This window comes from Hyperolius riggenbachi, unplaced genomic scaffold (assembly GCF_040937935.1).
Source record: "Hyperolius riggenbachi isolate aHypRig1 unplaced genomic scaffold, aHypRig1.pri scaffold_211, whole genome shotgun sequence".
Lineage (NCBI taxonomy): Eukaryota > Metazoa > Chordata > Amphibia > Anura > Hyperoliidae > Hyperolius > Hyperolius riggenbachi.
This window is the reverse complement of record NW_027152422.1, coordinates 12,015-27,500: the sequence shown is the minus strand read 5'-3', so window position 1 is coordinate 27,500 and position 15,486 is coordinate 12,015. Positions and strand designations below refer to the sequence as shown.

General features: G+C 39.9%; 1 protein-coding gene across 2 annotated transcripts in view; it reads right to left on the bottom strand.

The window, feature by feature from the left end:
* LOC137543816 (polycystin-2-like) overlaps positions 1-15,134 on the bottom strand; it is a 54,946-nt gene extending 39,812 nt beyond the window's left edge. For both annotated transcript variants that reach the window (XM_068264901.1, XM_068264902.1), the window contains exons 1-3: positions 15,007-15,134; positions 12,856-13,103; positions 11,734-11,958 (exon numbers count right to left, since the gene is read on the bottom strand). In XM_068264901.1, the coding sequence (XP_068121002.1) occupies positions 11,734-11,958; positions 12,856-13,103; positions 15,007-15,129 (596 nt within the window). In that variant the 5' untranslated portion in view covers positions 15,130-15,134. The remainder of the gene's footprint in view (positions 1-11,733; positions 11,959-12,855; positions 13,104-15,006) is intronic.
* Between the last annotated feature and the right edge of the window lie 352 nt (positions 15,135-15,486).

Sequence of the window (15,486 nt, the reverse complement as noted above, 5' to 3'; positions counted from 1 at the left end):
ATATATAGATAGTGATAGATATATAGATAGTGATAGATATATAGATAGAGATAGATATATAGATAGAGATAGATATATAGATAGAGATAGATATATAGATAGAGATAGATATAGATAGATATATAGATAGAGATAGATATATAGATAGAGATAGATATATAGATAGAGATAGATATATAGATAGAGATAGATATATAGATAGATATATAGATAGAGATAGATATATAGATAGATATATAGATAGAGATAGATATATAGATAGAGATAGATATATAGATAGAGATAGATATATAGATAGAGATAGATATATAGATAGAGATAGATATATAGATAGTGATAGATATATAGATAGAGATAGATATATAGATAGTGATAGATATATAGATAGAGATAGATATATAGATAGTGATAGATATATAGATAGAGATAGATATATAGATAGAGATAGATATATAAATAGATATATAGATAGAGATAGATATATAGATAGTGATAGATATATAAATAGATATATAGATAGAGATAGATATATAGATAGAGATAGATATATAGATAGAGATAGATATATAGATAGAGATAGATATATAGATAGTGATAGATATATAGATAGTGATAGATATATAGATAGAGATAGATATATAGATAGAGATAGATATATAGATAGATATATAGATAGAGATAGATATATAGATAGATATATAGATAGAGATAGATATATAGATAGAGATAGATATATAGATAGAGATAGATATATAGATAGATATATAGATAGATATATAGATAGATATAGATAGAGATAGATATATAGATAGAGATAGATATATAGATAGAGATAGATATATAGATAGTGATAGATATATAGATAGTGATAGATATATAGATAGTGATAGATATATAGATAGTGATAGATATATAGATAGTGATAGATATATAGATAGAGATAGATATATAGATAGAGATAGATATATAGATAGATATATAGATAGAGATAGATATATAGATAGTGATAGATATATAAATAGATATATAGATAGAGATAGATATATAGATAGATATATAGATAGAGATAGATATATAGATAGAGATAGATATATAGATAGTGATAGATATATAAATAGATATATAGATAGAGATAGATATATAGATAGATATATAGATAGAGATAGATATATAGATAGAGATAGATATATAGATAGTGATAGATATATAAATAGATATATAGATAGAGATAGATATATAGATAGAGATAGATATATAGATAGAGATAGATATATAGAGATAGATATATAGATAGAGATAGATATATAGATAGAGATAGATATATAGATAGAGATAGATATATAGATAGATATATAGATAGAGATAGATATATAGATAGTGATAGATATATAAATAGATATATAGATAGAGATAGATATATAGATAGATATATAGATAGAGATAGATATATAGATAGAGATAGATATATAGATAGTGATAGATATATAAATAGATATATAGATAGAGATAGATATATAGATAGATATATAGATAGAGATAGATATATAGATAGAGATAGATATATAGATAGTGATAGATATATAAATAGATATATAGATAGAGATAGATATATAGATAGAGATAGATATATAGATAGAGATAGATATATAGAGATAGATATATAGATAGAGATAGATATATAGATAGAGATAGATATATAGATAGAGATAGATATATAAATAGATATATAGATAGAGATAGATATATAGATAGAGATAGATATATAGATAGTGATAGATATATAGATAGAGATAGATATATAGATAGAGATAGATATATAGATAGAGATAGATATATAAATAGATATATAGATAGAGATAGATATATAGATAGAGATAGATATATAGATAGAGATAGATATATAGATAGAGATAGATATATAGATAGAGATAGATATATAGATAGAGATAGATATATAGATAGAGATAGATATATAGATAGAGATAGATATATACCGTATTTTTCGGAATATAAGACGCACTTTTTCTTCCCCAAAACTAGGGGGGAAAAGTGGGTGCGTCTTATATTCTAAAGGTACGGTATTTGGGCCCCAAAACATACTTACCGGTGCCTGCAGCCGCGATCCTGTCCTCCTCCGTCTGACTGCCGCCATCCAAGGGTCATCCGAGGGTCCCAGCCATCCCATCCAGAATCCCGGCTCTTCAGTGTCCCAGTCGCCAGATCGTCTTCACTGCAGACAGCAGCCATGCGGTAATCACGCGCTGCTGCCTCGCCGACATCCTCCATGGTAACGGCGTCCTCTTCCTAGTTACGGTGCCCCCTTCTGTGTGACGAGCGGCGCATGTGCGCCGGGTCACGCATGACGTCAGGCGCACATGCACTGCTCGTCACACAGAAGGGGGCACCGTAACTAGGAAGAGGACGCCGTTACCATGGAGGATGTCGGCGAGGCAGCAGCGCGTGATTACCGCATGGCTGCTGTCTGCAGTGAAGACGATCTGGCGACTGGGACACTGACGGGATTCTGGATGGGATGGCTGGGACCCTCAGATGACCACAGTTGGGACCCTCAGATGACCCTTGGAAGTCGGCAGTCAGGCGGAGGAGGACAGGATCGCGGCAGCAGGATCAGGTGAGATGCTGCAGGGGCAAAGTGTAGTGTAGTTTGTGTTGGGTGCAGGATTTAGTTAGTGTAGTTTGGGTTGGCTGCAGGGGTTAGTTAGTGTAGTGTAGTGTAGTGTAGTTGGTGGGGGCAGCAGGGGTAAGTGAAGTGTAGTGTAGCAGGATTTAGTGTAGATGAGCAGTTCAGCTTAGATAGAGACAGTTTTGGGGGGTTTAAAGGTCCATAAGACACCCCTGCAACATAGACGCACCTAGGTTTAGTTTTTTTTTTTTTTTTCCTGATTTTTGCCTTCTAAATCTAGGTGCGTCTTATATGCCGGAGCGTCTTATATTCCGCAAAATACTGTAGATAGTGATAGATATATAGATAGTGATAGATATATAGATAGTGATAGATATATAGATAGAGATAGATATATAGATAGAGATAGATATATAGATAGAGATAGATATATAGATAGATATATAGATAGAGATAGATATATAGATAGAGATAGATATATAGATAGAGATAGATATATAGATAGAGATAGATATATAGATAGAGATAGATATATAGATAGAGATAGATATATAGATAGAGATAGATATATAGATAGAGATAGATATATAGATAGAGATAGATATATAGATAGAGATAGATATATAGTGATAGATATATAGATAGTGATAGATATATAGATAGTGATAGATAGATATAGATATATAGTTAGAGATACATATATAGATAGAGATAGAGATAGATAGAGATATAGGCGTCAATTCACCAGAGGTTACCAACCTATTTATCTCTTGGGAAGTAATTTACCTCCTGTGATATCTCCAAATAGCAATTCTCCAGAAGTATAGGGGAAAGTATCGACAGAGAGAAATGCAAGAGATAAATGTGAGATAAGTATGAGATAAATAAGTGATAGTTAGTTAGTTTTTCTCCAAATCACAATTCACCAGGGAAGAAAGGGGGTGTGGCCATTCGTTATTTTTTCATCTCTTTATCCCCTGAATGAACCTGGAGATATCGTGGTTTTCACACAGCAGCTGCTGCTGTGGAAGATGGAGCCTTTTGAGCTTACTCTGTTAGGCCTGGTGCACACCAAAAACCGCTAGCAGATCCGCAAAATGCTAGCAGATTTTGAAACGCTTTTTCTTCTTTTTCTGTAGCGTTTCAGCTAGCATTTTGCGGTTTTGTGAAGCGTTTTTGGTGTAGTAGATTTCATGTATTGTTACAGTAAAGCTGTTACTGAACAGCTACTGTAACAAAAACGCCTGCAAAACCGCTCTGAAGTGCCGTTTTTCAGAGCGGTTTGCGTTTTTCCTATACTTAACATTGAGGCAGAAACTTCTCCGCAATCCAAAATCTGCAGCAGCCCAGGAGTATGCGTTTCTGCAAAGCGCCTCCCGCTCTGGTGTGACCCACCCCATTGAAATACATTACCCAAGCGTATCCGCAGCCGCAAGTGGATCGCAAAACGCAGCAGAACCGCTCTGGTGTGCACTAGGCCTTAGAGCTTGCTACTATAATGAGGAGACGAAGGCGCAGGAGGAGGGTCTGTTTAATCGCCCCTCGTATTTTTCGTGAGAGAACAGTTCTTGATAATTTTACTGAAACAGAGGTGGTGAAGAAGTTCAGACTTACTTGTGATATGATTTATGATATGATCCGGCAGTAAAAGGCGGGAATACTCTGGTCAGGTAGTGGTAAAACTCCGCCTCCTACCCACAATGCTTCACTTTCAAGCTTACAGAGAGGAAAAGTATCCCATGTAAATCATTAATACCGATTACCTAACTCTCTGCTTTCTCACACTTTCCTCATGCATATCTCTCCATTATCCCCTGCTATCGAACACTTTTCTCTCTGTCCTCTCACACCGGTGAATTGACTCCAGAGTGTTAAAATACCTCATGAGATAAACTACCTACCTTTTTTCTCTTAGTAAATCCTCTCTGGTGAATTGACGCCATAGAGATATAGGCGTCAATTCACCAGAGGTTACCAACCTATTTATCTCTTGAGAGGTAATTTACCTCCTGTGATATCTCCAAATAGCAATTCTCCAGAAGTATAGGGGAAAATATCGACAGAGAGAAATGCAAGAGATAAATGTGAGATAAGTATGAGATAAATAAGTGATAGTTAGTAGTTAGTTTTTCTCCAAATCACAATTCACCAGGGAAGAAAGGGGGTGTGGCCATTCCTTATTTTTTCATCTCTTTATCCCCTGAATGAACCTGGAGATATCGTGGTTTTCACACAGCAGCTGCTTCTGTGGAAGATGGAGCCTTTACTCTAGCAGATGCTAGCAGATTTTGCAACGCTTTCTTATTTTTCTGTAGCGTTTCAGCTAGCATTTTGCGGTTTTGTGAAGCGTTTTTGGTGTAGTAGATTTCATGTATTGTTACAGTAAAGCTGTTACTGAACAGCTACTGTAACAAAAACCGCCTGGCAAACCGCTCTGAAGTGCCGTTTTTCAGAGCGGTTTGCGTTTTTCCTATACTTAACATTGAGGCAGAAACGCCTCCGCAATCCAAAATCTGCAGCAGCCCGGGAGTATGAGTTTCTGCAAAACGCCTCCCGCTCTGGTGTGCACCAGCCCATTGAAATACATTACCCAAGCGTATCCGCAGCCGCAAGCGGATCGCAAAACGCAGCCGAACCGCTCTGGTGTGCACTAGGCCTTAGAGCTTGCTTCTATTATGAGGAGACGAAGGCGCAGGAGGAGGGTCTGTTTAATCGCCCCTCGTATTTTTCGTGACAGAACAGTTCTTGATAATTTTACTGAGACAGAGGTGGTGAAGAAGTTCAGACTCACTCGTGATATGATTTATGATATGATCCGGCAGTAAAAGGTGGGAATACTCTGGTCACGTAGTGGTAAAACTCCGCCTCCTACCCACAATGCTTCACTTTCAAGCTTACAGAGAGGAAAAGTATCCCATGTAAATCATTAATACCGATTACCTAACTCTCTGCTTTCTCACACTTTCCTCATGCATATCTCTCCATTATCCCCTGCTAACATTTTTCTCTCTGTCCTCTCACACTGGTGAATTGACTCCAGAGTGTTAAAATACCTCATGAGATAAACTACCTACCTTTTTTCTCTTAGTAAATCCTCTCTGGTGAATTGACGCCTATATATCTATCTCTCTCTCTCTCTCTCTCTCTATATTATATATATATATAGATAGATAGATAGATAGATAGATAGATCTCCATACACACACACACACACACACACACACACACACCAAAAGTTTGGACACACCTCAAAGAGTTTTCTTTATTTTCATTTTCATGACTATCTTCAAGTAATGATGGCCACTCGTTTTTCTTTACTTAGCTGCTTTTTTCTTGACAGAATACAAATTCTTACAGTCTATTCAGTAGGACTATCAGCTGTGTATCCACCTGACTTCTCCACAACGCAACTGATGGTCCCAACCCCATTTATAAGGCAAGAAATCCCACTTATTAAACCTGACAAGGCACACCTGTGAAGTGAAAACCATTTCAAGTGACTACCTCTTGAAGCTCATCAAGAGAATGCCAAGAGTGTGAAAAGCAGTAATTAAAGCAAAAAGGTGGTTACTTTGAAGAACCTAGAATATGACACATTTTCAGTTGTTTCACACTTTTTGGTTATGTACTATACTTCCACATGTGTTAATTCATAATTTGGATGCCTTCATTGTGAATCTACAATGTTCATAGTCATGAATATAAAGAAAACTCTTTGAATGAGAAGAAGGTGTGTCCAAAGTTTTGGTCTGTACTGTATATAGAGATATATACAGTGGGTTGCAAAAATATTCGGCCCCCTTAAAGTTTTCCACATTTTGTCACATTACTGCCACAGACCTGAATCGATTTTATTGGAATTCCACATGAAAGACAAACACAAAGTGGTGTACACATGAGAAGTGGAACGAAGATCATACATGATTCCAAACATTTTTTATAAATACATAACTGCAAAGTGGGGTGTGCATAATTATTCTGCCCCCTTTGATCTGAGTGCAGTCAGTTGCCTATAGACATTGCCTGATGAGTGCTAATGACTAAATAGAGTGCACCTGTGTTTAATCTAATGTCAGTACAAATACAGCTGCTCTGTGAGGGCCTCAGGGGTTGTCTAAGAGAATATTGGGAGCAACAAAACCGTGAAGTCCAAAGAACACACAAGACAGGTCAGGGATCAAGTTAATGAGAAATTTAAAGCAGGCTTAGGCTACAAAAAGATTTCCAAAGCCTTGAACATTTCATGGAGCACTGTTGAAGCGATCATTCAGAAATGGAAGGAGTATGGCACAACTGTAAACCTACCAAGACAAGGCCATCCACCTAACCTCACAGGCCGAACAAGAAGAGCGCTGATTAGAAATGCAGTCAAGAGGCCCATGGTGACTCTGGACGAGCTGCAGAGATCTACAGCTCAAGTGGGAGACTGTCTATAGGACAACTATTAGTCATGCACTGTACAAAGTTGGGCCTTTATGGAAGAGTGGCAAGAAGAAAGGCATGGTTAACAGAAAGCATAAGTCCCGTTTGCAGTTTGCCATAAACCATGTGGGGGACACAGCAACCATGTGGAAGAAGGTGCTCTGGTCAGATGAGACCAAAATGGAACTTTTTGGCCAAAATGCAAAACTCTATGTGTGACGGAAAACTAACACTGCACATCACTCTGAACACACCATCCCCACTGTCAAATATGGTGGTGGCAGCATCATGCTTGGGGGGTGCTTCTCTTCAGCATGGACATGGAAGCTGGTCAGAGTTGATGGGAAGATGGATAGAACCAAATACAGGGCAAACTTGGAAGAAAACCTCTTGAAGACTGCAAAAGACTTGAGACTGGGGCGGAGGTTAACCTTCCAGCAGGACAATGACCCTAAACATAAAGCCAGGGCAACAATGGAATGGTTTAAAACAAAACGTATCTATGTGTTAGAATGGCCCAGTCAAAGTCCAGATCTAAATCCAATCGAGAATCTGTGGCAAGATCTGAAAACTGCTTTTCACAAACGCTGTCCATCTAATCTGACTGAGCTGGAGCTGATTTGCAAAGAAGAATGGGCAAGGATTTCAGTCACTAGATGTGCAAAGCTGGTAGAGACATACCCTAAAAGAGACATACCCTAATTACGCACACCCCACTTTGCAGTTATTTATTTGTAAAAAATGTTTGGAATCATGTATGATTTTCATTCCACTTCTCACATGTACACCACTTTGTATTGGTCTTTCACATGGAATTCCAATAAAATTGATTCATGTTTGTGGCAGTAACGTGACAAAATGTGGAAAACTTCAAGGGGGCCGAATACTTTTGCAACCCACTGCAGATATAGAGATATATATCGATATAGAGAGATATATAAACTATATAACTGAAAATAAAAATGAGACTATTCTTTGCTACTAATGTTCTATTCCTTATCCATACTACACATACAATTCAATAGATCATATTTTTTTTTTTTATCTAGTATCACTTTAAATCAATGTATACCATTTAAGATTTGTGCACATGAATGTTTGTGGTGAACATCCTTTAATTGAGCGAGTATACAACCTTAATGTTGCCAGATGGGAATCAGGAGCTGATCCCTTAGGCCACATTGCAGGGCTAAGTCTGTGCAGATGTGTTGCTGGCTTAAGGTAGCCATACACTGGTCGATTTGCCATCAGATCGACTAACAGATAGATCCGTCTCTGATCGAATCTGTTTAACACAGTGTTTCATCTGCATTCTAATATGCTGCCATTTGCCACTAAATAGCTTTTAATCAGAGGCATAACAATAGCCCCGCAACTCTGGGGCTGTTCCTCTTCCCCATTCAGAAGAGCATTAAAGTGTACCTGAGATGGCGAGGGAGAGAAAAATGTATACCGGTATATACCTGGGGCTTCCTCTAGCCCCCTCCAGGCTGATCACTCCTTCTCCGTCCTCTTCCTGTTGTCTGGATTCTGACCCCGAACGTCCTCCAGTCAGCGCAGGCGGGCTGCGAATGTGCAGTTGCCACGAGACTGGAGGACTTTCCAGTGCAAATTGCTGAAGAACCAGGAAGCGGAAGAGGACGGCGAGGGAGCAATCAACCTGGAGGGGGCTAGCGGAAGCCCCGGGTATGTATAAATGTTCTCTCCCTGTCTAGCTCAGGTTTACTTTAACCAGCATTGTATCGGGTCACCTGTTCTTCCATGCAGCCACATGTGCTATTCAGCATATCTGTCTCCTGGCTCCAAATGTATGTCATGTGACTTGCATCAGAACCTAGAAGAGTGTATGCAGCATGACAGGAGATTTGTACGTGTGGCTGGATGTGTCCTGTAGCTTCTCTTATCAGACATACAATTTTAGTAAACAGACAGCTGTCCAGAATTCTCCTCCTAATCCATCCTCACCTAGATGAGGTAGTAATGGAGGGCAGCAGTCAGGCCCTCCCTTTGAGCACAAATCACCCCACTATGCCCAAATCTTTTCTCTGGTGGTAAGAGGTTAAAGGAAGCCCTACACTTACCAATATTTATGTTCATGCAACCGTTAGATTTGATTCCTAAATCGAATGGAGGGCGATTTGAATAATCTTTTGGCTTGTTGCTCAATTAAAAATTATTACTATTGGGCTGAAAAATCTAAATTCTGTTGATCAAATCAGATGGTAGGTAAAAATCAATGGTTCTATCGGTCAATCAGCACTTGGAGAATGTATAGCCCCCCCCCCCCTAGTTTTTGTAGCCAGCTACAGCAAGCTCTCAATGATAAGAATGTGCTGAGCGGCAGTGCTGGTCACACAGAATGATTCTCTGAGCAGCACTGAAAAGAACTAGTGGTGGAACATGGATTTAAAAAGACACTGAAGCGAAAAAAAATATATGATATAATGAATTGGTTGTGTACTATGAATAATTACTAGAAGATTAGCAGCAAAGAAAATATTCTCATATTTTTATTTTCAGGTATATAGTGTTTTTTTCTAACATTGCATCACTCTATAATATGTCCAGATTACACAACACTCAGCATTCAAAATGAGTCTTTCAGAGCAGTCTGTGAAGTAATAAACTCTTCTCTGCTAGAGGAAAAGTAAACAGTTCAATTACAGTTGAGATAATAAAAGTCAGATAACAGCCCTCTCCACAGACCAAGTTGGTCGGAGAGCTTAATAGCTTTTTTCCATAGAGATAACAACTGGAGTTTCTCAACTCTTCCTGCACTGGAAAGAATTAGACTGATGTATCTGATCTTAATGTTTTTTGTCTTAGCTGTACTACACATACAAATCATAATATTTTTTTTTCGCTTCAGTGTCTCTTTAACAACTGTTCAAAAAGCAAAAGAGAATGTTTGTGTAGACTAACGCAGGAAGGACTTGGCCTAGTGAACTACCCAGCAAGTACTGACACCTGCCCAGCTGACTGAGACACTCCTAGGACCTGATGAAATTGCCAATTCTATCGTGCCCAGTTGTGCCAGCTAGGAACCGAAAACCTATTTTGCAACTCTGCTGGGCAATTAGCCAAAGAAGTCAGCAGCCAAAGGGCCTTAGCCAGCCGTCTCTGCTCACTCTGTCCATCACTGCCAGGGTGGCACTGTAGTGCATTATATGCCTCGCTTCCACTTCTAAGGCCCCTCTACCTTCTCCAGCACTGGGCAGCCCTAAGCATTAAGCTCTTTACTTCTCCACCTTCAGCATGGCAGCTGAGGAGGGAGAAGCGAGCAAGCAGCTTGTTCATGCCCGTGCTTGGCACTAGAATGCTAGAATGTCTGTGTAAAGGGAAGTGTGATTACAACAAAAAAATCCCAACTGAAGGAGGGGGGGATGGGGGGGGGGGGGGGGGTCGAGGGAGAAATCAGGAGGGGAGGTATAGTGGGGAGCTGCCTGCCACATAGGAAGTACACTGTGGGCTCTTCCTGACATATGGAGGAAACTGGGGGGAATGCTTGACAGTAAGAGTGGCACAGGGAGGCAGTGCGTCACTGAGAGCAGGCCGGTCCCTAACATAGAACATGGGAGCAGGTCCATCACTAAGAGCTGAACTGGGGACAAAGCCACCATGGGAGGGAGGACCAGGATGCTTATGTGCAGGGCCTAGAGAAAGATGGGTCAGAGATCCTGGCTGATCTGAGAGGCAGGGGTGGACAGGCAGCCATTGTGGCACGTTGCAGTTACACATACAAAGTTCCTTGGCTAATTGGTCACTAAAAAAAAGTTCCCCGGGGGGTACTCACCTCAGTAGAGGGAAGCCTCCAGAGCCTATCAAGGCTTCCCCCATCCTCCTCTGTCCCACGGTGGCAGTGCTAAAGTTCCCCAAACTGCGGGGATGTAAATATTTACCTTCCTGGCTCCAGCGCAGGATCGGCTCTCCGCTCGGAGAGGAGGCGGAAATAGCCGATGTCTATTGGTCAGCTCTACTGCACAGGTGCAAGTCTCCTGCGCCTGCGTAGTAGAGCGGACCCGACAGAGCTCAGCTATTTCCGTCTATTTCCAAGCGGAGAGCCACAACAGCGCCCCCACTGGAGCCAGAAAAGGTAAATATTGCACAGCCTAACAAATTGTCGGCTGTGTGTTCCGTGGACTGCAGCGAGACCGCCGTGGGAAACAGGAGGACGGGGGAAGCCTCAATAGATCCAGAGGCTTCCCCCTACCGAGGAGAGTACCCCCCAGGGGAACATTTTTGTTACATAGTCTCTTTAATCTCCATCTTTGCCATGTGGCTTTGTCTAGGCTTGCCCCTCACCCCCACCCCACTCAGTGATATGACATCAGGGAAGGAGGGGACTAGGAGAATCCCTGTAAGAGGGATGGAAGCCACACACACACACACACACACACACACACACACACACACACACACACACACACACACACACACACACACACACACACACACACACACACTAGGGAATGGCAGCCAAGGGACATGCTTTCCAAATTCTGTTATTTGGATGATGTGATCCCAATTATGCTTTTTTTTGTTTGTTTTTTTAGGGATCCTACCTGCATAATTATGTTATAAGCCTGGGCAAATCATCTTCTAATTTCTTTCAGCAAAATGAGAAAACATCTTAAATTCCACACATCACATTTTCGATAAGAACGTACCTTACAATGCACAAGAGGTTAATGTTTGCATTGTACACAGAGAAATCAATAAACACAGCCCGGGTGCCTCTGTCCAGCCACATGTTGTTCTTCAGAGTTGCAATCTGAACAGCAGCCTCTTCTCTGTTCTTACACAAGTCCAAATAATAACCACCACCACTGTATATAGTGAGGAGACCCCACTGGCTGCTGCCATTCAAGTCATTTTCTTTGCTGTAAGTCCAACTGCACAAACCATAAAGAGACAGGTTTAAAAACACACACATACAATCCTCAGTACATTTTCCTAGCTATTTTAAGACCGTGGTTCTGGACACACAATTGCTTTAGAGAAAAAAACAAAAAGGGGGGGGGGGGGATGTTTAGCACAAATATAGAAATCATTACCCATTTTCTCTAAACGATTAATTTTACACATTGACCAGCTATTATTTATATGTTATGCTATTATACCACTAGATGGAGTAATTGCATATGTATAATTCCAGGTGTTGCAGAACAGTTATTAGGCAGATACAATGCTCAGTCACTTAGTTCTTGACCAAAGAATGTTGATTTGGCTTTCTTCAGCGATTGCTGTCCAGTATCCGCAGCCTTCCAGTACACAGTTTATCTTCAACACTGGCTTCCCCTTTTGAATATCTATCCCTTATCTTTACATATTGCTCATTCAGTGTCACTTCACTAAACACATTTCTGAGCCTTTTGTGGATGTTGGCAGCAGTACAGTACAGCTTTCTTTGGTCAAGGACTAAACAGCTGCTCTTTGTAACACTGGGAAATACAGAGACTAGGTCGGTTCTCATTGTCGAAGCAACAGACAAAACCTGATCTGTTGGTGTATCATGGCGCATAGTAGCGCAGATGGCGTGTGAACATACGCGTTGCATTCCGATCGCACAGCCGTCTCCGCTAAATGATCTGAATGAGGCCTTACTGTCAACATTCAATACATTTTCCTAATTAGCTGAATGTGCCATGTTCTCCTAGATGCCACTCACCACTAACATGATCATTCTTTAAGTTTTTCCCCTTTGCCAAAATTGTTGGTTTGATAATGTTACTAAGAAGTATATTTTCCATTTTAGATTTATCTATTTACAATCACAGAGCGGTACATACGCTGTTCCATTCCGTAGTCCAAATGGGGCAGTATCTTCACTCTTTACAGAATACATATCGTAGCACTCCTTAATCTCATCTCTGAGGTCTTCCGGTACAATACAGGATCCATTCTTGACCTTAAGTTGTCGAAATCTAGGCACCCCAAAGAGCATATTCTCATAAATAAAGCTTTGGTTTTCAATCAAAGTTCTGTTCTTCAACCACATGTCCCAGTAAAGACCATCCAAGAGCGGGCCCTCTGCAAACTGTAATTAGAAAATATTTAAGAAAATTCCAAAAAATATAAAACTATGTGCTACTATACAACAATTAACAAGCTTCATTATGAGCAGTATCAAACTCATAAACATCCCCAATTAGGTCCTTTTCTAGTAGGAAACGCAGTTGCAAGCAAAACTGCGCTTCCTATTTCCACTAATGTGACTTGGCCACAATTGCGGCGATTCATCTGCTGTATGGAGCTTAAGCAATTCCCGATGGGAGACAAAAGAAAACCCGGAGGGAAAATAGTTTGAATTGCCGATTGTTGGAAAATATAATGGCACAATTGCTGTGTTATTTTCCAGCATTCCTATGCAAAGTATAGGAGTGCAAACACATAAAAATGTTGCAGGCCGGGCATTGCGATTCAAAGAACATCAAAATCACACTAGTGGAAAACAGTACTGCGATTTAAGTTAACCGCCATGCTGTAGCAATCTGCAAAACGGGTGTGGTCTGATTTTCATCAAATCAAATCGCACCTCAAAAGGAAAAGGACCCAAAGTATAAAAAAGCAACAGTATGCTGTCAGGTGCAGCTCTTTGCTCTGAGCTCTCTGTGCAGAGGAACTGACGGGATGGACACCATCATCCAGACACAGGGCAAGGGATCACATGCACAGATATTACCATACCATGTTTATTTACATACACTGTTTATCCAAAGTGATTAAATCAGACTACAGTTTAACAAGAACAGGCATTTTACGGCATAGGACACTCCAAGCAAAGGAAATGCACAAAATGTGCTGGTATGTACTAAAAGTCTACTCAATGTTAGGACATGTCATTATTTCACTTCATATATGAATTGCGTGTATCCACGTTCACATAGACAAAAATAAATGTGCAATAAAAGGTAAGCAGGGTACTAACGAAAACTATTTGTATTATGGGTTTTGTCGGGTCACCTGTATAACAAAATAGTAGCCATGTCTCTTTCCATAAAGAAAAAGTAGGGATGACACAGGCTTAGCACTTTATGGCCCTGGCTCACCTTCCCCTACAGCAGCTGTTTCTCCAATCAGCATGCATGTCTGGAACATGCTGATTGGACAACTGAAGGATGCCTCCTTCTCCATAGTCTCCCACAATACAAGTCCTACTGCCTTTGCCACACAGTTAAAAAGTGACTGCACTGACACCCAGCACACAGAGAGCGCGAGGATACTGTTTATGCACCTGTGCAATGCGAATACAGTAACTCAACTGAGAGAACAATCAAGGGTTCAATTAGCTTAACTGGTGTAACAGTTTGCCGCCAGCCAAAACCTTTACTTTTTCCACCCAAAACGTTGCAATACCCAGCCCAGTGCCTTTCATTGTTCCAGCGTACCACTACTTCATCATACGATCAGTGACAAAGCGGCCTATACAATGTTTGGAAGAAAAAAACTCCATTGTTCTCCACTGTAGCCTAGGGTATTTGCCACAATCATCAAGTGGTGAACTACGGTAATTATTAATTTTTTTTCCCGAGAACCAAGCATGCGCAGAGTGCTCCCAGCATGCAGAGAGGATGGCGCATGCACAGTAGCTGCTAGAGTTCTAATAACCGATCTTTCTGACGTGGCAGTGGCATGTCACAGGCATTTGGCTGCGATGCAATTTTACATCACCATTTTGATACTATTTTTCAGTTTGCACAACACAACATATATAGCCTAAAACAATGGCAGAAACATTCTCTACAGTTAGATAAATGTAGATTACATCTGGATGAAAAAAACAACATGGAGTGAACAACTACAAGGGATGTGTCATTCAGGCACTATCAACACCACACCCAAATTTTGGAGAAAAAAAAAAGGTTTTTTTTTTTTAGACACACGTTTGTACCCCTACCAAATACACCCAACATGACCCTCAAAACTATAAAATACCTTACCTTCCAGAAGTCACTCTTTGTCATCAAGGTTTTGAAATTTGTCCTTTCAGCTTTTGATATTGGTGTGTCCAGGAAGAGCTGTGTCATCACCTTCGTATAGTAAAACATGCTGGAGGACACCATCCCATACGTCACTGCAAAAAGAATTCTTACTTTTACTATACAATGCAGAGAAGATCTACTTGTTTTTGTACAAAAATTAAAAACTTGCCACAAAAATACAAACCACTTTCACAAACAATTGCACTGAGTCCCATCTGGAATATGAAAGATATCTCTCTATTAACAACCAATATCGGTATTAAAATACTTGCATTATGATACTACGCTGACAAGTTCCACCTCCTAGGGTACAAAACACAAATTTGCTTTTTTAAAACAGAAGGGATTTGCAATTATTCAGGTTGGAGTGCATCACTGCAGAATATGCAAATTGTTCCTGTAAACCAGACACACCTCCAGAACTTCTGGAATAAAATT